The sequence below is a fragment of the Diaphorina citri genome, unplaced genomic scaffold, assembly GCF_000475195.1.
Source record: "Diaphorina citri unplaced genomic scaffold, Diaci psyllid genome assembly version 1.1 scaffold1812, whole genome shotgun sequence".
Lineage (NCBI taxonomy): Eukaryota > Metazoa > Arthropoda > Insecta > Hemiptera > Psyllidae > Diaphorina > Diaphorina citri.
The window spans coordinates 8,836-33,961 of NW_007379238.1; the positions used below are offsets into that span (position 1 = coordinate 8,836).

At 38.5% G+C, this 25,126-nt stretch overlaps 1 protein-coding gene and 1 long non-coding RNA gene across 2 annotated transcripts in view; one reads left to right on the forward strand and one right to left on the reverse strand.

Annotated features, from left to right (window-relative positions):
• Positions 1-958: 958 nt before the first annotated feature.
• Positions 959-25,126, reverse strand: part of LOC103517331 (protein Fe65 homolog) — a gene marked incomplete at its 5' end in the record, with an annotated part of 46,291 nt that continues 22,123 nt past the window's right edge. The window contains 7 exons of the mRNA XM_008482357.2: positions 959-1,471; positions 2,340-2,531; positions 8,047-8,270; positions 9,427-9,591; positions 10,550-10,806; positions 11,370-11,375; positions 12,062-12,189. Of these exons, the coding sequence (XP_008480579.1) occupies positions 2,361-2,531; positions 8,047-8,270; positions 9,427-9,591; positions 10,550-10,806; positions 11,370-11,375; positions 12,062-12,189 (951 nt within the window). The remainder of the gene's footprint in view (positions 1,472-2,339; positions 2,532-8,046; positions 8,271-9,426; positions 9,592-10,549; positions 10,807-11,369; positions 11,376-12,061; positions 12,190-25,126) is intronic.
• Positions 6,195-6,705, forward strand: LOC113470763. Its single transcript, XR_003393703.1, has 2 exons — positions 6,195-6,337; positions 6,421-6,705. It is a non-coding gene; the product is annotated as an uncharacterized LOC113470763 (long non-coding RNA).

Below are 25,126 nucleotides of genomic sequence, written 5' to 3' on the forward strand. Positions count from 1 at the left end.
GCAAAAAAAAAAAAAAAAAAAAAAAAAATATCGATTCAGGACCTGCAAATTTTTTCCAAATTTCTTTGTCAAACTGCCCTTTTATATGTCATAAATGCGCGTTAAAGGCTTACGATTTTAAATCGAAAAAAGAACAGTTTTGCAGGGAAGCTTTGTAAATTGAAAATATATTTTTAGAAGGTTCCCCCTCTCATGAAGCACTTTGCACTTCTTAGTAAAACAGCAAGTGGTTTTTTCATGAAAGGGAGCCTAGAGATCTCTATGTAAAGTTGGGTCATGGTCATGTGAACTAGAGAGCAAAGTTAGGAAATGTTACCCACTTTTCATAGGGGTCTCTAACAACATCCTATATTTTTACACACATAAAAACCGAAAGCAATAAATAGCAGATTATTTACACCAACATTCTCTTGTATTATACAATTCCATATTTTCCAAAAAGGTTGGAAAACCTCATCACAAACATCAAAGAAACCACTCTGGCTTGAGCTTTTCAAAACTCAATAGAAACTTTAAGTCAAGTTTTTCAATTCCTAAGCCATGTTGCCATGTAATAAGTTTTACAATAAGCTATGTAATAAGTTTCACATTTAAACTAGTTCTTGCATGTATAGTGTATGAGAAATACAACAGTGAAAGGTATTCTAGGACCCAAAGTTTCAATTAACATAAATATTTGAAAAGAAAGGAGAAGAGACCATTTTCACACCCTATGCAGCATTTGTTCCGGTGTATGAGAAATACAACAGTGAAAGGTATTCTAGGACCCAAAGTTTCAATTAACATAAATATTTGAAAAGAAAAGAGAAGAGACCATTTTCACACCCTATGCAGCATTTGTTCCAATATTATGGAGTACACTAACTTGTACAATAGAACCTCGATATAATGTAATCCAAGGGAAATCCCAAAATTCACGTTATAACGAGGTTTGAAAGAACTTACGATATACCATGTATGGTGTATGAGAAATACAACAGTGAAAGATATTCTAGGACCCAAAGTTTCAATTAACATAAATATTTGAAAAGAAAGGAGAAGAGACCATTTTCACACCCTATGCAGCATTTGTTCCAATATTATGGAGTACACTTGTACAATAGAACCTCGATATAATGTAATCCAAGGGAAATCCCAAATTTCACGTTATAACGAGGTTTGAAAGAACTTACGATATAACGAGGTTCATGCTGTAAATAGGTTACGTTATAACAAGGTTACGCTGTAAAGAAGTTACGTTATAACGAAGATCCCATTGTACAACAAATTAAAGAATTCAAAGGCCCGCTCTACCCATCATTCAAGATTCGGTTTACAAGGGCCTAATATGGTCCGAGGCAGTAGCATAGAATCGCCTGACATCAAGTGAGGGTGACAGCAGGGATTGTAGAGATAAACTGAACGCCTTGGAATGAGATTGTTGCTGCTGGTGTTGACTCAGAACCTGCCTCTCCACAGGGGTCGACACGTCCTGAAACATATTCAATTGAATTGAAATGAAAATAGTTTACCTTATTTTTTTAGCAATTATATAAGTTAGATTTTTTTTTTCAATAAATGCACAATTTTGAAGGGAAGTGGGAGAAAAGTTGAGGTGAAAATGCCGAAACACAATGAAACTCTGGGCCGGGTAGCGCTTATGGTTTACCTTATTTTTTAACAATTACATAAGTTAGACTTTTTTTTGCAATAAATGCACAATTTTGAAGGGAAGTGGGAGAAAAGTTGAGGTGAAAATGCCGAAACACAATGAAACTCTGGGCCGGGTAGCGCTTTATGCTGTAAATAGGTTACGTTATAACAAGGTTACGCTTTAAAGAAGTCACGTTATAACGAAGATCCCATTGTACAACAAATTAAAGAATTCAAAGGCCCGCTCTACCCATCATTCAAGATTTGGTTTATAAGGGCCTAATATGGTCCGAGGCAGTAGCATAGAATCGCCTGACATCAAGTGAGGGTGACAGCAGGGATTGTAGAGATAAACTGAACGACAACATGATGGAAAGGACAGATTTCCTGCAAGGTATGCTCTTGAACTTCTTGGTCATTTGAGATCTTTTCTCACTCATCTACCACTGATCACTCCTTTTAAACAGCTGTGTGCACCTCAAAATCGAAACACAAACAATAAATCAAGCAACATGATGGAAAGGACAGATTTCCTGCTGGTAGCGCTTCGAACTCTTGACGTTCGCGCGCCTCCTGGCACGCTTGATCGCCCACGTTTCTGCCCCATACATCATTGCCGGTCTCACCACTGATTCCCTTACTATAGGTATCAACTATCAATGGTATCATAATATAGTAAAAGATAAATAAATAAAATAGAAAATTACCTGTAGAGACGCGAGATCTTCTCAGGACTCTGCAGACGTGACAGAGCGGAGTCGGCGCCCTGTGATGGAGCCCACTATGGACTTGAGAGCGGCGCCTAGACCTTTGCCGCCGCCCGGGGTAGTACTGCCTTCCTGGGCGGAACTACGCGGTATACCGCCTGGGTGTGCGTCCAGACATTTCTGATACCTCAGCTGAAAACAGGGATACAATTAATAGTAAGAGGTCTAGTACTGGTCACTCCTTTTAAACAGCTGTGTGCACCTCAAAATCGAAACACAAACAATAAATCAAGCAACATGATGGAAAGGACAGATTTCCTGCTAAAATTTTTCATGAAATCACATACGTATGATAGAACAAACCGTGTTTTGGCACTAAAAACTAACCTTCGAATTTTTTGACCGAATACCTAAATAGGTACTTTACTTTCCTTCCTATAGGATAAGGAAAGAAGAGGTCTATAATAAATAGATACAATTAATAGTTAGAGATCTATAATAAATATTAATAAAAATAAAAAAAAAAACATAAATCACCTTATTTATGGCCAGCGCCACAATATCAGTTTAACTTTCGGATAAAGCAATCTGATTGGCTAAATTTTTTGGAAAATTTTGAAATCAACCAATCAGATTGCTTTATCCGAGAGTTAAACTCAAACCGAGTTTAAACTCTGTTTGTGGCCCTGGCATTAGTTGTCAAAACAAGTGAATTTAGGCTGGCTGTTTCAAGAAAATGGAGAGGCATAGAAGTCTCATAGGTATGCCGGCCCAATTTAGCTCGAAGGGTTAGCACGCCAGCCTAGTTAGCACACCTGAAAGCAATAAGCCCGAGTCCAGCCCTGTTCAACAAAATTAAGACATGAAAATAATTTAACAATTGATAAACAAAATAAATAAACATAGGAAAAATACAAAAAGTAAACAGACTTTTTGCTAAGAAGTCCTGCAGCCTAGTTAGCACACCTGCCCTGAAAGCAATAAGCTCGAGTCCAGCCCTGTTCAACAAAATTAACACATGAAAATAATTTAACAATTGATAAACAAAATAAATAAACATAGAAAAAATACAAAAAGTAAACAGACTTTTTGCTAATGAGGGTTCGGTTCGTCCTGCTGACAGACAGACTTTTTGATGTTTAAATAAAATATAATACTGAATCTCACCTTGCAGGCGGCCTCAATGGTCTTGCACAGGGCTCCACTCGGTATAAAAAATACTGGTCTGGCAAGATCTGAAAAATAAAACAATGTAGGTACTTGTATTTTATCTTGAGAATCAATTTTTTCCTGCAACAGAGATATCTCTATTTCTTTTTCTTACAATTACAAATAATCATACAAAAGTACATGAACCTAAATGAAGAATATTCATGCTCGATGGCACTTCTACAGATGTCTTTAGTCAGTTGAACTAAATGTTTTTTGGCCTTGCTCTTAGGGGTCATGGACCAATAAGTTCGTGAGGTTAACGAACAGCCATTCATACTGCTGGACATGCATTATAATGATTATAGGCTTTAGGCTACAATAAACTCATACCTACACTTAATGATTGGATATGTAGGTAGACAGAGCAAGATTGTACAACCGTGTATGAATAAGTCTGAACTGTGCGTACAACCGGGTATGAATAAGTCTGAACAGTACGTACAACAGTGTATGAATAAGTCTGAACAGTACGTACAACCGTGTATGGATGAGTCTGAACAATACGTACAACCGTGTATGAATAAGAGCAAGAGGTATGCTTGTAGTTTGTGTGCGCGCAGCTACAGTAAGAAATATAATCTGCAGCGTCATGTACTCAGTTTTCATGTTAAACCGAGTGATGAGGTCCCGTGTGATGGTGTTCTGGTGAGTTCTAGTGATGTAGAAATTCAATGTGATAAGGGATTAAAAGATAACGAAAGTTTATGTAAGATATCCGACAGCTGTGGTGGTAAGGAAGAGGCAATTATTGCGTCTGACGTGTAGGAGGATGCTGGGAATGATAAGGAGAATCTGAAAAACAAGATAACATATTGAATAGGTAGCAACAGTTAGTAATAGATAGAGAAAGTGTTCTGAGATAAAGAGGCAATTATTGCGTCTGACGTGCAGGAGGATGTTGGGAATGATAAGGAGAATCTGAAAAACAAGATAACATATTGAATAGGTAGCAACAGTTAGTAATAGATAGAGAAAGTGTTCTGAGATAGCTAAAATCTAAATATCTTTCGATCTTGAGACCTTTTTATTAAGTTTGGACCTCGATTTAAAATTAAAACATTATAATACATCGGTCTTCGTCCTTGACTCCTTATTTTTCTCTTGTCTCAAGGCTGCAAAACTATACTTTTACGTTCTGTTTGCTAACATCAGTTCCAAGACACGTTTTCTCATGTACCTTGAAAATCTTGAAATAAAAACAATGATCTTTAAATAAAATCTGAAAAACTATATTTTTACGTTCTGTTTGCTAACATCAGTCCCAAGACACCTTGAAAATCTTGAAATAAAAACAAAGATCTTTAAATACAAATAAATAATATTATTTTTTTATTGTAATAATATTTTCCATAAGGATTTCGTTTTGTATTTACAGATGGTTTGTTGTAAACTAACTGGGGAAGTTTCACAAGAACTACAATGTTATATTGCTGGTATGATACGTGTACTAGACAATATGCTCTATTTGGAGATGAAAATCAAGTTGAAAATTCGTCCTTGACTCCTTATTTTTCTCTTGTCTCAAGGCTGAAAATCTGAAAACTATATTTTTACGTTCTGTTTGCTAACATCAGTTCCAAGACACGTTTTCTCATGTACCTTGAAAATCTTGAAATAAAAACAATGATCTTTAAATACAAATAAATAATATTATTTTTTTATTGTAATAATATTTTCCATGAGGATTTCGTTTTGTATTTACAGATGGTTTGTTATAAACTAACTGGGGGAGTTTCACAAGAACTACAATGTTATATTGCTGGTATGATACGTGTACTAGACAATATGCTCTATTTGGAGATGAAAATCAAGTTGAAAAAGCTTTCAAAAGTATGAATTGTTTTCTCAAGTTTTAAATTTGTGATTCAGCCTTTACATCATAGTAAATTAATACCAATTCAAATTTTCGACTGAATGAAGATCAAATTCCACGCCTTGGTTCGGATTCGAACTCGCGACCTTTCGCTCACTGAACAAGCGCCTTCACCACGATGCCTCTGTGAGGCAGGTACCCATACATTTTACTGTATAAATTAGCACAAGGATAGTGAAAGGAAACATTCAAGATATCTTAAATAGGTAGTCGATTTATATTTTATACACAAAATAATACCATGTAAAAAGCATTGATTAGAAATTGAAGATACACATTTACTGCAATATTTTCCCAAGATATCTTAAATAGTCGATTTATATTTTATACACAAAATAATACCATGTAAAAAGCATTGATTAGAAATTGAAGATACACATTTACTGCAATATTTTCCAAAGATATCTTAAATAGTCGATTTATAATTTATATACATAAAATAATACCATGTAAAAAGCATTGATTAGAAATTCAAGATACACATTTACTGCAATATTTTCCGCGTGCGAAAAATAATTAAAATAGGTACCTACTACTAAAAATGTGGACAGTTTTAGCGAAAATTGGCAAGATTTTGCAGTGGGTCAATAATAAGTTAATAACATTCAATGTCAATTTTATTGGTCCGATTCTGAGAAAAAAAAAATATTATCGATTCAGGACCTGCAATTTTTTTCCAAATTTCTTCGTCAAACTGCCCTTTTATATGTCATAAATGCGCGTTAAAGGCTTACGATTTTAAATCGAAAAAAAGAACATTATTATCGATTCAGGACCTGCAATTTTTTCCAAATTTCTTCGTCAAACTGCCCTTTTATATGTCATAAATGCGCGTTAAAGGCTTACGATTTTAAATCGAAAAAAGAACAGTTTTGCAGGGAAGCTTTGTAAATTGAAAATATATTTTTAGAAGGTTCCCCCTCTCATGAAGCACTTTGCACTTCTTAGAACAGTTTTGCAGGGAAGCTTTGTAAATTGAAAATATATTTTTAGAAGGTTCCCCCTCTCATGAAGCACTTTGCACTTCTTACTTAGTAAAACAGCAAGTGGTTTTTTCAGTGTGAATTGTTTCATGAAAGGGAGCTTAGAGATCTCTATGTAAAGTTGGGTCATGGTCATGTGAACTAGAGAGCAAAGTTAGGAAATGTTACCCACTTTTCATAGGGGTCTCTAACAACATCCTATATTTTTACACACATAAAAACCGAAAGCAATAAATAGCAGATTATTTACACCAACATTCTCTTGTATTATACAATTCCATATTTTCCAAAAAGGTTGGAAAACCTCATCACAAACATCAAAGAAACCACTCTGGCTTGAGCTTTTCAAAACTCAATAGAAACTTTAAGTCAAGTTTTTCAATTCCTAAGCCATGTTGCCATGTAATAAGTTTTACAATAAGCTATGTAATAAGTTTCACATTTAAACTAGTTCTTGCATGTATGTTTGGTTGAGATGGTTGCTGCGCTTGGCGGTATTTTGACCGCTTTTGGACAGATTTCGACCGTTTTTTGGCGGTTTTCAGCTATAGTGACGATGTATATTTGAGATGATGCTTATTTGAGTGTTCTTTTACCCTAACTTTTACAATATCCCTAACCGTTTTGTCGCTATAGCTGAAAACCGCCAAAAACGGTCGAAATCTGTCCAAAAGCGGTCAAAATACCGCCAACCGCAGCACCTATTTTCACCAAACGTTTTGTGTTGCATCCTTGTCACATTTATGAACTACATACCAAATTTCTAGCTTATACCGTTCCCGAGATATTGTTAAATTGCACCGAAAACCGCCAAAAAGCGGTAAAATGCCGCCAAGCGTTGCACCGGTCTTAACCAAAAGTTTCGTGTCGCATCCTTGTCACATTTGACAGCTACATACCAAATTTCAAGTCTCTAGCTCTTACCGTTCTCGAGATATTTTGTTTACAGACGGACAGACAGACAGACACACAGACACACACACGGACCAATGGCTGAAACTTTGGATTTAGGCTCTAGGGACCTCAAAACGTGTTTTGGCATTAAAATCTGACCATCGAAAATTTGACCCGATTACATTACTTTCCTTCCTATAGGATAAGGAAAGTAAAAATACAGGCAAGGGCTCAAGATGTTAGTTCCCTCTCAAAATAAATACTTAAAAAAAAAACATAAGTCACCTTATTTATGGCCAGCGCCACAATATCAGTTTAACTCTCGGATTAAGCAATTTGGCTAAATTTTTTGGAAAATTTTGAAATCAACCAATCAGATTGCTTTATCCGAGAGCTAAACTCAAACCGAGTTAAAACTCTGTTTGTGGCCCTGGCATTAGTTGTCAAAACAAGTGAATTTAGGCTGGCTGTTTCAAGAAAATGGAGAGGCATAAAAGTCTCATATGCCAGCCCAATTTAGCTCGAAGGGTTAGCACGCCAGGCTAGTTAGCACACCTGCCCTGAAAGCAATAAGTCCGAGTCCAGCCCTGTTCAACAAAATTAACACATGAAAATAATTTAACAATTGATAAACAAAATAAATAAACATAGGAAAAATACAAAAAGTAAACAGACTTTTTGCTAAGAAGTCCTGCTGGCAGACAGACTTTTTGATGTTTAAATAAAATATAATACTGAATCTCACCTTGCAGGCGGCCTCAATGGTCTTGCACAGGGCTCCACTCGAGGGTTCCGTCACAAACACATGCGCTATGAATAGATCCTGCGCCGTGTGCATAATGAACGCACACTGCTTCACATTGTGACCGATCCCGAGGAACGACAGGAATCGAACCCGGCACTCCGCCATGAGAGTCCCGCCAGTCTCCTCGTCTGTCGAGTGAATGGTGATCATGGACGGGGCCACGGCTGAAAATCAAACAATAGGGGGTATTAATGAAATTTGGCTGAAATGAAAAGGCATTGATGATGAAATTTGCCATAAATATTGAACAAAAAAAGAAGCCAGCCCTCATGGAAGTGGGAGAGAAATGAGACCTAAGCCCTGGGACAACTCAGTGATCAGACTTGGCCTTAATGTATGATATCACTACATTCATAGACTGACTTTTAGGGGAGGAGTTCAGGAACTTGGCCTTCTTTTTACAGGTTATGTTTTTGTTGGGATATCATTACTTTTTGCTGTTACTTCACGCCTAAGCCCTGGGACAACTTAGTGATCAGACTTGGCCTTAATGTATGATATCACTACATTCATAGACATTAGACCGACTTTTAGAGGAGGAGTTCAGGAACTTGGCCTTCTTTTTACAGGTTATATTTTTGTTGGGATATCATTACTTTTTGCTGTTACTTCACTTGTAGGTAATAATCCTAAATTTAACCTTAATACGGCCGCTTGTGTAACTGACTCACTCATACTAGTTCTAACCCACTTCTAGATGAGCTAGGAAGAGCCTAGTCAACTTGCCTTGTAAGCGCTAGGTCGCGGGTTCAGTTCCCTTCAGGGGAAAACTTTCTCCTATCTTGACCTTCTTCTTTCCGGTTTTACAGTTTCCTCAATAAAAGATAAAAAAAGAGCTTGATCGGAATAGAATAAATTTTGAGCTCGGTCGGAATGTTAAGTTGACTTACCGATATTAACATCCTGCCACAGGTTACTTCACTTGTAGGTAATAATCCTAAATCTAACCTTAATACGGCCGCTTGTGTAACTGACTCACTCATACTAATTCTAACCCACTTCTAGATGAGCTAGGAAGAGCCTAGTCAACTTGCCTTGTAAGCGCTAGGTCGCGGGTTCAGTTCCCGTCAGGGGAAAACTTTCTCCTATCTTGACCTTCTTCTTTCCGGTTTCACAGTTTCCTCAATTAAACACATCGTATAAAAAAAGAGCTTGATCGGAATAGAATAAATTTTGAGCTCGGTCGGAATGTTAAGTTGACTTACCGATATTAACATCCTGCCACAGTACAGTTTCCTCAATTAAACACATCGTATAAAAAAAGAGCTTGATCGGAATAGAATAAATTTTGAGCTCGGTCAGAATGTTAAGTTGACTTACCGATATTAACATCCTGCCACAGATGTTGTGGTACAGTGCTGACTAGAGTGTCGATGGCATTATTTAGAATGTCCATACCCCCTGGCTTGCTGACTTGAATGGAGCCCAAGTATTGAGCTCGCAGGATTTTCTTAGGTTCCTCCATAGGGGTGGGGAATGATTGAGCTGTGAGAAGAACAACACAGGGGTTAGAAAGCGAAGAACTTGCTAATACTAGGGTAGATGGAGCTTGGAATCGAAGTAGAAGAGTAGAACCAGCCATTATAGAATACTTAGTGACATTATTGTGAACACAAATATTGCCTTGTAAGCGCTAGGTCACGGGTTCAATTCCCGCTCGAGGCAAACTATATAGGTTCGTTATTAGAAAGCGAAGAACTTGCTAATACTAGGGTAGATGGAGCTTGGAATCCAGGGGTTAGAATACTTAAGAGTGACATTATTGTGAACACAAATATTGCCTTGTAAGCGCTAGGTCACGGGTTCAATTCCCGCTCGAGGCAAACTATATAGGTTCGTTCTTAGAACGGCTGGCTTTCTCCTATCCTATCCTCTCCTCATTATCTCTTCAATTCAGGGACGAGGATACCTCCGTTGTTACAGTTCGTTCTACCACAGCTCTTTAGAATAAAATAAAAATCTTTATGACGAATTATTAAGTATTATACACGGAAGTCATATAATGTGTCTTGAGACTTGATTTTTTTTTTTCTATTTTATTTTTTCTGGCATTTTGATCTTGTATCCCTAGATATCTGAGCCCCTTCAAATGTCGTCCTATGAAATCAAAAAATACAGTCAAAATCCGGTAGTACCTCGAACAAAACTGTTAACTGACTATGTTTACTAATTATTCCTCTCACGTTCATATGGAAGACTCTCAGATCGCTTGGCCCTTTTAAGAACTCATTACATCTATTTTATTTTTTCTGGCATTTTGATCTTGTATCCCTAGATATCTGAGCCCCTTCAAATGTCGTCCTATGAAATCACTATTTTATTTTTTCTGGCATTTTGATCTTGTATCCCTAGATATCTGAGCCCCTTCAAATGTCGTCCTATGAAATCACAATCTTATCTATTGTATAAGTACGAAGTAGAATACGTCTAGAGCGCTACTCACTGACTAGATGCAGGGAGCTCCGATGAGCCATACGTCGTTCCGTGGGTAGATTAGTAGGTCTCACCGCGCCGCCCCGGCCCCCCTCTCCCCCCAGCACGGGTTTAGCCAACTGATTCGCCTGTAGGGACCGCTCGATCATGATCTTCTTGCAGATGTCACGCAGCGTGTTGGCTATGGTGCGCGCAGGCATGTCGCACCGGAACACGTGACACATGTGACGGCGTGTGCTGCGGTCACGCGCGACGTACGCGAAATCCCTGCGTGACACAAGGAAAACGACGTGAGAAAAATATACATACGTAATAATTACACATTTTCATTAGTAAATGGTTTCATTAAATTGATCCCAAGGGCAAGGAAAACCTAGACCCTTGCCAAATGGAGTGTGCCTGAAGGCATGTGATGTGTTCTAATCCACTCGACCCTAAATAAATAAAGAGACTCTTTTTGGTTAGAATCATGCTTAAATTACAATCAAAAGGTGAAATTATTATTGTCAAAGACAATCTTTAAACCTAATTCCTAATTAGTCCCTGATTGTTTCAGGGGACAGAACAGACTCGGAATAAAGGCCGCTACGGGGGGGCCTCCAAAATCCCGATCAAATAGTACGATATATTTAAAATAACAAATATATTTAAGTAGGTAAGTACCTAATAAAGTTATAGCAGGTTGAATGTTTACCTTTCTCTGTGTCCAAGAGGGAATGCGAAAGAAAAACACCTCCAAAATCCCGATCAAATAGTACGATATATTTAAAATAACAAATGTATTTAAGTAGGTAAGTACCTAATAAAGTTATAGCAGGTTGAATGTTTACCTTTCTCTGTGTCCAAGAGGGAATGCGAAAGAAAAACAAAACAGAGGAATCAGAAAATAATCACAATAATAAATTCTTGGGCGGAAGGCTAGCCCCTGATAAACTATCATTTACTGTGGTGAAATTCTTTAGTAAAATTTCATGTCCGTTATAGGCAACTACCCCATGCACATTTATGTACGTAGCACCTTTAACAGACCATGTTTTTTCTCTCCCTCTTTCTTTCCCAATTCTGTAGGCTTGCCAAACGTCCCGAATTGGCCGGGACAGTCCCGAATTTCAGGGGGTGTCCCGGCGTCCCGTTCAGTTTTTCATCGCGTCCCGAATCGACATTTTGGATATTTGGCAAGCCTGGTTATAGGCAACTACCCCATGCACATTTATGTACGTAGCACCTTTAACAGACCATGTTTTTCCCTCCCTCTTTCTTCCCCAATTCTGATCAATTTTTCTGAAATCAAATTAAGATATCATTCTTTTCAATTTTGCTTTGTTTCATATCAAGTGAAGCTTCTATATCAACTACCCCATGCACATTTATGTACGTAGCACCTTTAACAGACCATGTTTTTTCTCTCCCTCTTTCTTTCCCAATTCTGATCAATTTTTCTGAAATCAAATTAAGATATCATTCTTTTCAATTTTGCTTTGTTTCATATCAAGTGAAGCTTCTATATCAATATGTCTCTTACCTGCCATTATCTCTACCTACTCCCCACACTCTAATGGTATGTATGGGCTGAGTATTAAGTACAGTAAGATTCTCAGGGTCGGTCAGTTTGAGAGCCCCCTCATCCAGGTCCATGAATAGATCCTTTCCCTGGAAATGAAATAAAATGGTTTATCTCGTTCATAAATTAATGGTTGACTGAACTGTAGAACTTACACAGATCAACTAAATGCAAATCGTCGAAATGTATCTACACTGTGCTCAGACGTGTTTGGTCGAGATTACGGTGAAACAAACACAGATCAACTAAATGCAAATCGTCGAAATGTATCTACACTGTGCCTCAGACGTGTTAGGCTGTTAGTAATTCGAATTCTTCAAGCACGTTGCCAAGCGAAGTGTAAGTACCATCATGTGATTTTTTCTCATAATAAAATCGTAGGCAAACCCTTACTCAGACGTGTTAGGAATTCGAATTCTTCAAGCACGTTGCCAAGCGAAGTGTAAGTACCATCATGTGATTTTTTCTCATAATAAAATCGTAGGCCCTATTGTGCGCTGGTATGGTTGATGATCATTAGAACTTACTGAATGACATTACTGCAAAGGTTACTGTGCTATCGACTGGGATAGCGGTACCAAATGTGGGCCGTTCCCTCAATACGATTCTTAAAATCCTCCCTCCCCCCAATATGATTCCCAAAGTCTAGTACAGAAGAGTAAAGATAAATAATTATGAGGATGAAGGAGACAATAGGTATGAAAGGATGGGAAACATCAAACGGACCTTTCCGTAGAAAATTAATGTAAAATGTAACCTAAGTAGACCATCCCAAATTCGGGAACCCGGGTCGATTTTAAAATTGACTGATTTTTAGGTTGGTCCCTTAGGTTAACGGTTAGACTGCGGGGGTAAGAGTACTTTTCTAACTTATTCCAGCTGGATAAACGTAAATTCTATTTCCATCCGCTGTAAAATAAATTAGTTTGGGCTTTCCAATGACAAAGGTTCAATTATTCATGAACGTACAGTGGAAACTGTCCATGTGAAGATGTGACGAATATGTTCAAGATCCACCAGAAAAAAATCGAGTAGTTTGCACAACGGGCTTTCAATGAGCGGCCCATATTTGGCGCCTTTACTCCATAAACTCCATATTATTAATAGAGTAATGATACCAGGTAATGGTAATCTATCGCTGCGTCTAAGCAGATTGAATGTCAAGGAATTGATTGAAGGATTCACTATTGAACTTAGGTTATAGGTAGGTGCATACAGTTCGTTGTACTCATTGAAATAACTCTAGGTAATAATAAGTGGAATTTGGGAATATTACCTAAATTCATCTTAATTCAAATGGAACTTCACAAAGTTACTGAGTCCTCCATCAAGACATTACCTAAACGTATGTACATAATATGTAGTTTGTTGTTTTCGACAGCTCTAATTTTAACACGAAATATAACTTCCACAAATTCAGTTTTAAGAGCGTTTTGTTGAATATTTTTGCTGTACATATTGAGGTTCCTGCACGATACATGTGCGATAAAATGAAATGTAACAAATACAATTATGTAGTAAACAGAACAGGTTGTTATTATTGGAGTAATGACCAATTTTTACGAGGCAAAAATATTGACGAATGTTGTTTTTAAGTTCATTGGCCTGTTTACCAATACCAGGTGCAAATGGCTGAGTGTAAGAACTTTTTACGGAGATTATAGCATTTCCAGCAATCTCGTCACAGAGTATGTATTTTCAAAGAGACACTGAGATCGCAAACGCAAATACATTTCTAGAAAATCGAGGAAAATTTGAACAGAGGACAAAAAGATTAATGAAAAAATGGCCTCCTTTATGAAATCTAATAATAAAATAAAAAGTAAAAAGAACATAAAGAGGGTGATAGAACAGACTACTTATCAGAAAGAGAAGTCGAAAGGGAAGCGAAAAGAGGAGAGGAAATTATAATGCTAAGATTCATGACATGATGACGTACATAAAATCCAGGATAAGAAAAGTAAAAAAGCCACTTCCCCAACCCCCCTAACTACCTAAGTGCTGAAAAAAATTCCCCCCCCCCCCCCCCTTTTTTTTTTTTTTTTTTCATTCCTGATGATGGGCATAGCAAACATTAATTTTATGCGAAAAAAAAAAGTAAAAATAAATAATAATGTTTGTCTTTATATCAAAGGCCATTTCAAAGATGACACAAAGTCTCTAATGAATAATTAAAAAAAGGAAAAAAAACTGACTAATTAATTATTTTAGTTTTCGTATTTTTTTATTCGTTAATTGACGTATCCTTTTCTTCAAGATGTCCATTTTTTTCTTTGGAATTAGGGATGGGTAAATATTCTCTGAGTCGATTCAAAGAGTCGAATATTTCAAAAGAATCGTGAATCGCGATTCTTAAATTCAAAGAATCGCGATTCTTTGAAGAGTCGCGATTCTTTGAAGAGTCGAGGTTGTACCTACGTTGCCGTGCCCTGTACAACTACAATTTTAGTTGTTTTTAGTTTTGTTTTTTCATTCCCCATTTTAGTCTCCCCCGCCTACAAAAGAATCGCGATTCTTTTAGAGTCGATTCTTTGAGTCGAATATTTGAAAAGAATCGAATCGTGGTATTCGAATATTCAAAAAGAGTCGAATATCCCATCCCTAAAAGTAAAAAAGCCACAACAAGGCTCTAACAAATCTAGCCTGAATCTTTTCGAGCATTGAATTATACAACTCGCTTTTAATCGCCATATTCGTTTTCTTTGTTGATTACACTGATCATAAATTCATAATTGCTTCATTCCTAGAATTTTGCCTATCATAGCTGACTCAAATACTGGGTGTCAAGAACGATTTGAAACTTTGAAATGCTTCTCGTTTGATGCTCTATACTCGTCTGATGCTCTATACTCAAACCGTTCGTCTCTTATGTCATTCTGATGCTCTATACTCAAACCGTTCGTCTCTCTGATGCTCTATACTCAAACCGTTCGTCTCTTAGGTCACACATCAATTCTCTTATCTACGTCTCTTATCTAGTGTTTCCGTTCATTATCCGGGCTGAAATTTTCTGTACCCGAAATTCCACGATGAATAGACTTAGTTTTTTTGGACGTCAAATGAAAGGATGCAGAAACCGCTCGCTATGGAGCCAACACTTCACAGTCTAGAATAGGTAAGTAAGTATTTACATATTAGTCAAAATAGTAACAGTGCTTACTTAAACGGCTCGAATAAGTCGAAAGAACCCCTTTACCCCAGCATCAAACAACTACTGAACAGTGGGAATTCGGCTGGGATTGAACCCACACCTTCCTGTTTACCAGGCGTTCTGACCACTGCACCACCGAGACAGGACGTTGGGGTTACTCTGTACATGGATTATGGACAGGTTATGTCCATGATAAAGTAAGTTTTTTTTCCTAAGCGCTTTAACTATGTGTTCAAACATATCGTTCGCGCCGATAAAGTAAGTTTAATTAATGTGTTAAGCATGATTAATGCTCGTCACACATGTTGTTCCCCGATCAATACACCTCGATAAATTTGATTTGGACTCGAACCAGCAACTTCCAGATCCGAAGTCCACCGTGCGTTATTAGCACATTTTTGAATAGGTAGGAGGTTTTTGATAAACGGAACTGTAACTGCCAAGGCTTTTCGTCAGAAAGCGACGAGAGAAGGAAGACAGGATAAGAGAAAGCCATCCGTTCCGAAATCGAACATTATCCGTTTAGTATAAAATCCGCCCCCGTTGGGAATCGAACCCGCGGCTTAGCGCTTACAAGGCAGACGCGCTACCAACCAAGCTAACTAGGCTGGCCCCACCGGGCTAATCACATGTTTGAAGAGGTTTGATAGAGGGACCTATTACAAAAAATAACATTTTTGAATAGGTAGGTTTTTGATAAAGGGAACTGTAACTGCCAAGGCTTTTCGTCAGAAAGCGACAAGAGAAGGAAAACAGGATAAGAGAAAGCCATCCGTTCCGAGATCGAACATTATCCGTTTAGTATAAAATCCGCCCCCGTTGGGAATCGAACCCGCGGCTTAGCGCTTACAAGGCAGACGCGCTACCAACCAAGCTAACTAGGCTGGCCCCACCGGGCTAATCACATGTTTGAAGAGGTTTGATAGAGGGACCTATTACAAGCTAACAAGACTTAAGACTGAAAAGTCCCATAGGTAAGTCAACACATTAATTCTCAATGAAGGCACTACAGGAAGCAGGTTGCAGGTTGTGCTTCGAAGCAGCTGCCTCTGTTGTCACGACTGACTGACCCTATTGTGTGTTACTCATATCACTGAGCAACACTATTTAAGTACTTGGTTATGATAAGTGCCTCAACGGGTTGTCGTTTGGGACAACACGTTTTAGGAGTGAGAAAAATTGAGCGAGACATTTTTGGAGTGTAGGAAAAGTCTTCTGACTAACCCCGTTAGGGTATTAATATACCAGGTAGATAATACGCGATGAAATAATTATTGGAATTAAATTCCAATACTTTCTTCATGATATGAGAATCAGAACACACACGAGGAATAAAACTTGTGCCATTACATGTGCTTTTAGTAACATCAAATGAGAAGGCACTTACAGTTTCAGCATCTTTGACCAGTGGTGTCTTGGGTTCATTCTTGCCGTAGGTGAATTCCGGGGGATCTCGCTGTATTTTTAGTTTAGATTAGTACCTACGTAGCCTTAACATTGTACCACATACAATTGTATATTTGTACAAATAAATATTCAGCAACCTTCTGACTAGAAGACGGTACAAATGAATGAATCTTTGATATTAGTATTCTTGGTTAAGAAATAGAACAGTAATAATTAGAATAGGTACTAATTTAGGACTCTATTAGATCACAATATCTACTCACTTGAATGCCAAATCTTCTTTACGCTTGCCATAAGAACGTGGATCGATGACGTGAAGGAATGGACAGGATTGGTGACATATGAAGAATTGAAGAGGATGGCAGAGAATCGAGAGTAGTGGAAACGCAAAGTAGAAGAAATACAGCAACCTTCTGAATAGAGGACGGTACAAATGAATGAATCTTTGATATTAGTATTCTTGGTTAAGAAATAGAACAGTAATAATTAGAATCGGTACTAATTTAGGACTCTATTAGATCACAATATCTCATACTCACTTGAATGCCAAATCTTCTTTACGCTTGCCATCCAAATCCTCTAAAGTTTTTTGGACGTCAAATGAAAGGATGCAGAAACCGCTCGCTATGGAGTCAACACTTCACAGTCTAGGATAGGTAAGTATTTACATATTAGTCAAAATAGTAACAGTGCTTACTTAAACGGCTCGAATAAGTCGAAAGAATCCCTTTACGCCAGCATCAAACAACTACTGAACAGTGGGAATTCGGCTGGGATCGGCTGTTTACCAGGCGTTCTGACCACTGCACCACCGAGACAGGACGTTGGGGTTACTCTGTACATGGATTATGGACAGGTTAAGAGCTCGAGAACCCCTTTACGCCAGCATCAAACAACTACTGAACAGTGGGAATTCGGCTGGGATTGAACCAACACCTTCCTGTTTACCAGGCGTTCTGACCACTGCACCACCGAGACAGGACGTTGGGGTTACTCTGTACATGGATTATGGACAGGTTAAGAGCTCGCTGAACAATAGAGGCGATAGAGGTGAGGTGAAAGTTCAAAGTCACCATGGTGTATGGTATCTATGCACCCCTGGCTCTTTGTATTAAATTCTAGGAAGAACTGTGGAATACTTTACCAAAATTTTGTATGTATCTGGAGTTCTGGACTCAGCACCGAATTCTCAGCTCACCTGGTTAATCCCATTGTACAGATTACATCAACTCAGTTCATATCATTACGTCACACTTCATACAATGGTTAAAAGTTCAGATTATACGAGGTATTGTTCTTCAAGAATCCCTGGCTCTTTGTATTAAATTCTAGGAAGAACAGTTAAAATAGTGGAATACTTTACCAATTGTGTATGTATCTGGAGTTCTGGACCCAGCACCGAATTCTCAGCTCACCTGGTTAATCCCATAGTATAGATTACATCAACTCAGTTCATATCATTACGTCACACTTCATACAATGGTTAAAAGTTCAGATTATACGAGGTATTGTTCTTCAAGAAGCCGAATTCACATGGCTTATAAGACAGCTTAGCAGGTCTCTAATTTGAGTAATTTGATTACTTGAAGACGGCTTTAGGTAATTTCAAACTAAATGAAGTCTAGATGGAGATTAATGAGGTTTTAGAATTTAGATATCAAATACCTCATCATAAGCTACCTATTAGATAAAATATCATCATGAGGTATTAGATAGATTATTACTAATTTCTTAAATCACATAACATATGTAACTAGAGATTTAAAATGAAATATTTGTAGAAAATATTACAGAATAAAATTAACAAAAATCCTACCAGCAAAGTACAAGAATTCAGAACCAAATTCAACTTCAATTTATTTATTTTTGTAGATCATGAAAAAATTAAATTAAAAAATCCTTCCTAACTTAAAACAAACTTGAAACTTAATGAAACGAACTCTAAAACATAAAAATAATCCAAGATACAGAATTTGAAAGGAACTGAGAAATGTTTAAAATAAAATCTAATAAAGCATGCACGCGATTATTTTAGGTACGACTAGGAAATATGAACTTTAAACCGCTTTAAAGAACCAAAACTTTAACAGAACGCAACTGAGAATGAAATTAAAAGAATTTAGCCTAAACACTGAGCAACAATCTTCAGAGCCACAGATTCCAGCGATACAAGGAACAATAATGAGTCTTACTCATGCTCTTACTATGTGCGCTTACCGCTCTTGATTCTAGAGCCAGACTGTACTCGTAGTCAACTTCAACCTTATCATTACTATACAGGGTACCGTACTTACTTTTAAAGTAAAGTACGGTAAAGAAGAACAGGGTCTGATACTTACTTTAAAGAAAAGTACGGTAAGCCCATCTACAAGCGGATATACTGGAAAGAAACTGATTGGTAATCGTAATCACTTAATCACCGTACTTTTTTTTACTAATCAGGTAATCAGTTTTTTTTTTTTTTTTTTTTTTCGGCGTCTCCATGGGCTAAGACTGTATGGTATCTATGCATAGAGACCAAAGTAGAGTGGTCCAGCTGTCCGCTTGAGAGATTTTACATAATATTCTCGAGAGTTATGATAATCTGGATCGAGTCTTAAACTCCGTGGTCCCCGTGTTTATTAGTTTTAATTCAGTACGTAGGTATACTTCGTTTTACGCTAGGCTGGCACGACGGTGGTCCCAAATTCGATTCCCGGGTCCTTATAGTACTGAGGCTGTTATTTCAGAAAATACAATGCACAATATGAAGGTATGTATAATTAGAGTGCTTATTTGTTCTATTTTGAATAGGATTAAAGAGTCACCAGAGCAGAGTAGGATAGTACTATTATGGTGGTCAGTAAGTCCCCTAAATGGGTCCTCATCCCAATATGGCTAACACAGATATTATTTATGATGTGCATCGTATTATGTACATCCTAAGTTTGAAACATTTCTAATTCCAGCCCACATGTGGAGGTTTCAGAATGTTGGACTTGATTATAGTGACTAAGCAAGTATAGCTAAAGGAGCCATCTACTATCTCTCTACATAATATGTAAATGCAATTTCTTTGTGTTATTATGTCACAACTTTGGTGCTCACTGCAGCATTGTAGGATTTTTCCCAATAAGTATCTCAATCCTAAACAAACAATGTTTACCTACCATGCTGGCACCGGTCGCTATGCGTATTTACATATCATAGCTACTCATTTTCCTCACGAGGCTGAGTGGGCCCCGCAACAGCCAGTCACGGGATCAATCATTTGCATGACTACTCATTTTCCTCACGAGGCTGAGTGGGCCCCGCAACAGCCAGTCACGGTATCAATCATTTGCATGATACAAATTTCTAGACCCCGCCGGGAATCGAACCCGGGTCTCCCGCGTGCAAGGCGAGTGCAGTGACCACTACGCCATGGGAGCTGACTTCTCTCTACATAATATGTTCATATGGGAGTAGGGACTAGGTATGAGTTGTCCATATGTGTAGGAGACTGTCTACAGTTTATTAGGCGCCTTTAATCTTAGATTTAATCTGAGCCAATCTTCAGAGCCACAGATTCCAGCGATACAAGGAACATGGAACAATAATGAGTCTTACTCATGCTCTTACTATGTGCGCTTACCGCTCTTGATTCTAGAGCCAGACTGTAGTCAACTTCAACCTTACCATCTGATGAGACACAACAGATGTTTCTTTGCGTGGATGCTCCAAATTTTCGGAGCCTAGCCTACTGACAGTAAAGGAGAAAAATTGACCTCAAGGTGGAGGTCCGGGCCCCTACGGCACTGTCCTCTTACCTTCATGTCTCTCCCAGCCCGGGGGCAGCTGTTCTTCCGCCTCCACTGACGACAGAGTAGAGGATAGGGAGGGGGATAAATCCGCTAGGAGGGGCGGCAGAGGGGAGGGTGCTTATTTGTTCTATTTTGAATAGGATTAAAGAGTCACCAGAGCAGAGTAGGATACTACTATTATGGTGGTCGAATTCTCAAACACTGCTGGGGCTGGGGGCTTAGAGAAGGAGTCAAATGAGTACCTACATAAATCTTCATAAAAATGGGACGCTCACCTTGAATGAGGGCCGTACTTAGGGGGCCCCGGCCCCCCTCCTCGAGCATCCCCTGCCCGGTACATCACTGACTGGACCCTCGGTCCCTCCCTCAGCAAAATCCTGGATACGGCCCTGTCTTCTTGGATAATGAAGAAAAAAAATACAACAGGGATTAGGGAGTAGGGATGGGGACGTGATATGAGATACGAGTACAGCTGAAATACGAGTATTATCGAACGAGAAGCTTCAAACCGTGTTCACATGGCCTATGGTGGTCGAATTCTCAAACACTGCTGGGGCTGGGGGCTTAGAGAAGGAGTCAAATGAGTACCTACCTACTGAAAGATAAATCTTCATAAAAATGGGACGCTCACCTTGAATGAGGGCCGTATTTAGGATCCCCTGCCCGGTACATCACTGACTAGACCCTCGGTCCCTCCCTCGGCAAAATCCTGGATACGGCCCTGTCTTCTTGGATAATGAAGAAAAAAATACAACAGGGATTAGGGTAGGGATGGGGACGTGATATGAGATACGAGTACAGCTGAAATACGAGTATTATCGAACGAGAAGCTTCAAACCGTGTTCACATGGCCCCATCTGGGATTAATATATGCAAATACTGGATGATTCCAAATATGTACCACAGAAGAGAGTGACCAATTGGCCATATTATCTATAGAGAAGGGCTGATGGCTAAATCGGACTATCAGAATTCGAACGGACAGAGTACACTCCTCCCTGACAAAGAGCACGGGCCCCGCGATTTTGGGACTTCGTACCAAACATATGGAGTTTTTGGAGCAAATTTTTCGTACCTACATACGTCTTATGGATGAAAAGCAATTTTTCACCAAATCACCACTTTATTAACCTAACGGAAGAAAAAGAAAAAAACGCCAGCGGCGCGGAGCATTCTTCGGTCTCTAGTTTTGGATTACGAAATTATTACTTAACTGAGCACTTCCTGAAAGAAAATTCGTCGGACTGCTTAGCCATAAGAGTACGTATAAACCCTGTAAGTCACAGTATGTGTGTCTGAGGTTCACATACATTAGTATATGAATGTGGATGTGGTTAGGTTTTAGGTTAATTCAATTAACGTTTGCACCAGTTCTCAAATTAAAACATGAAGCATCTTGGCTCTTTGTATGGCAAGATTGGCAAGCATTAAGGGGGGAAATACTCGTACATATATACTGATAAATGAAGTGTAGCAACGTTGCGCTTCGTTGGTAGATATCCGGATTGGGGACCATCTGAGACATTACGTACTGCCGGCCGTAGATGAGTACGAGTAGATAAAATCCTTATTCGAGATTGAGCTTTAGAAGGGCCGGCCAATGAAGTTTAAACCCCCTTTATCTTATCGTCCCGAAATCGAAGAGAGAAGGAAGACAGGATAGGAAGTTTAACGCAAGTCCCACGAAAGTCCCCTAAATGGGTCCTCATCCTAATATGGCTAACACAGATATTATTTATGATGTGCATCGTATTATGTACATCCTAAGTTTGAAACATTTCTAATTCCAGCCCACATGTGGAGGTTTCAGAATGTTGGGCTTGATTATAGTGACTAAGCAAGTATAGCTAAAGGAGCCATCTACTATCTCTCTACATAATATGTTCATATCGGAGTAGGGACTAGGTATGAGTTGTCCATATGTGTAGGAGACTGTCTACAGTTTATTAGGCACCTTTAATCTTAGATTTAATCTGAACAGACTGCCCTGAAATCCATTTTAAATTCAACTAATTAGTTCAAATCATGAATTCTTTGAGGCAAAGTACTTAGAGAGCTTCTTTACAACTTTTGTGGGTATCACAGGATTACTAAGTGCCTCCTTTACTATTAATTCTCATTAATCATCAATCTTTTTATAATCTGAGCAGACTGCCCTGAAATCCATTTTAAATTCAACTAATTAGTTCAAATCATGAATTCTTTGAGGCAAAGCAGAGAGCTTCTTTACAACTTTTGTGGGTATCACAGGATTACTAAGTGCCTCCTTTACTATTAATTCTCATTAATCATCAATCTTTTTACACTGCCGCTACTGGTCGCTACTCGATTAAAGTAGCTACTCAATTATCCTCACGAGGCTGAGTGCACCCCGAACTTCGAGTACAGAGCCGAAAAAACTTCGACTCCGCTGGGAATCGAACCCGGGACCTCCGGCCTGAAACGCCTCCCTTCCTATGACTTACGTGTTGTTGCGTGACTTAATGTCAGTCGTGTTCTCAATCAGATCAGGCTTGGTCGTGCGAATTCCAGATGTCAAATCCAGGGGCCGACGACCCATTGTCACGTTAACATTGTCCACACTGCCGTGCCTGGAATCAGAAAGAATAAAGTCACATGATTTTCGCGAGTAGAAAATAACATTTTTGAATAGGTATAGGTTTTTGATAAAGGGAACAACCAAGCTAACTAGGCTGGCCCCACCGGGCTAATCACATGTTTGAAGAGGTTTGATAGAGGGACCTATAACAAGCTAACAAGACTTAAGACTGAAAAGTCCCATAGGTAAGTCAACACATTAATTCTCAGTGAAGGCACTACAGGAAGCAGGTTGCAGGTTGTGCTTCGAAGCAGCTGCCTCTGTTGTCACGACTGACTGACCCTATTGTGCGCTGGTATTATAACAAGCTTACAAGACTTAAGACTGAAAAGTCCCATAGGTAAGTCAACATGTTAATTCTCAGTGAAGGTACTACAGGAAGCAGGTTGTGCTTCGAAGCAGCTGCCTCTGTTGTCACGACTGACTGACCCTATTGTGTGTTACTATGGTTGATGATCATTGGAACTTATACTGAATGGCATTACTGCAAAGGTTACTATGCTATCGACTGGGATAGCGGTACCAAATGTGGGCCGTTCCCTCAATACGATTCCCAAAGTCCTCCCTCCCCCCAATATAATTCCCAACAGTTAGTACACTTCTTTTAAGTTTACAATCAAAAGATTGACCAACCTCAGTGGTGCAGTTGTTAACGCGTTGGACTTTGGATCTGGAGGTTGGTGGTTCGAGTCCAAGTCATGTCATGAAATTTATCTAGGTGAAATAATCGGGGAACGATGTTTGTGACAAGCATTTAAATATGCTTAACACAATTAAAATTCCTTTCTTTCTTCTTTCTTTCTTTACAATCAAAAGATTGACACACTGATAGACAACCGCTAGAGCTAGAGCACGTTGAATGCACCAGTTCCTGACTTCTGACGGATCACTAAAGTTAAGCTCTGTACGGGTGGTAACTGGATGGTGGATGGGTGAATAATGAATATGGGTGATTGTCTCAGAAGTTTGATAGAGGGAACTGTAACTGCTAAGGTCTTATCGTAACGAAATCGAAGAGAGAAAGGGAGACAGGATAGGAGAAAGCCAGCCGTTCCGAGAACGAACATTATCCGTTCAGGATAAAATCCGTCCCGGGCGGGAATGGAGCCCGCGGCCTAGCCCTTACAAGGCAGACGCGCTACCAACCGACCTATAATTCCCAAAGTCTAGTACAGAAGAGTAAAGATAAATAATTATAAGGATGAAGGAAGCAATAAGTATGAAAGGATGGGAAAAATCAAATGAACCTTTTCGGAGAAAAGCAATATACATACGAGTATAAAGTATAACCCATGCAGACAACTTCAAATTCACAATCCGTGTCGATTTTGAAGACTAGCCTTTCCCATGACAAAGATTCAATGATTCATGAAGGTTTAGTGTAGTTTAGTGACGAAGAAAAGTCCCCAGAAAAAACAAATTACAAACAAACAGAGATCTCAAGTTAAGTAAAACCATGTAAAAATCAAGTAGCACACAACCGGCTTGCTATGAGCGGCCCATATTTGGCGCCTTTACTCCATAAACTCCATATTATTAATAGAGTAATGATACCAGGTAATGGTAATCTATCGCTGCGTCTGAGCAGATTGAATGTCAAGGAATTGATTGAAGGATTCACTATTGAACTTAGGTTATAGGTAGGTACATACAGTTCGTTGTACTCATTAAAATAAATGGTTAAATGGTTAAAATAAATGGTTAGGTAATAATAAGTGTAAGTATAGGCATATTACCTAAATTCATCTTAATTCATATGGAACTTCACAAAGTTACTGAGTCCTCCATCAAGACATTACCTAAAAGTATGTACCTACATATATGTAGTTTGTTATTTTCGACAGCTCTAATTTTAACACGAAATATAACTTCCACAAATTCAGTTTTAAGAGCGTTTTGTTGAATATTTTTGCTGTACATATTGAGGTTCCTGCACGATACACGTGTGATAAAATGAAATGTAACAAATGCAATTATGTAGTAAATTGAACAGGTTGTTATTATTGGAGTAATGACCAATTTTTACGAGGCAAAAATAATGATGAATGTTGTTTTTAAGTTCATTGGCCTGTTTACCAATACCAGGT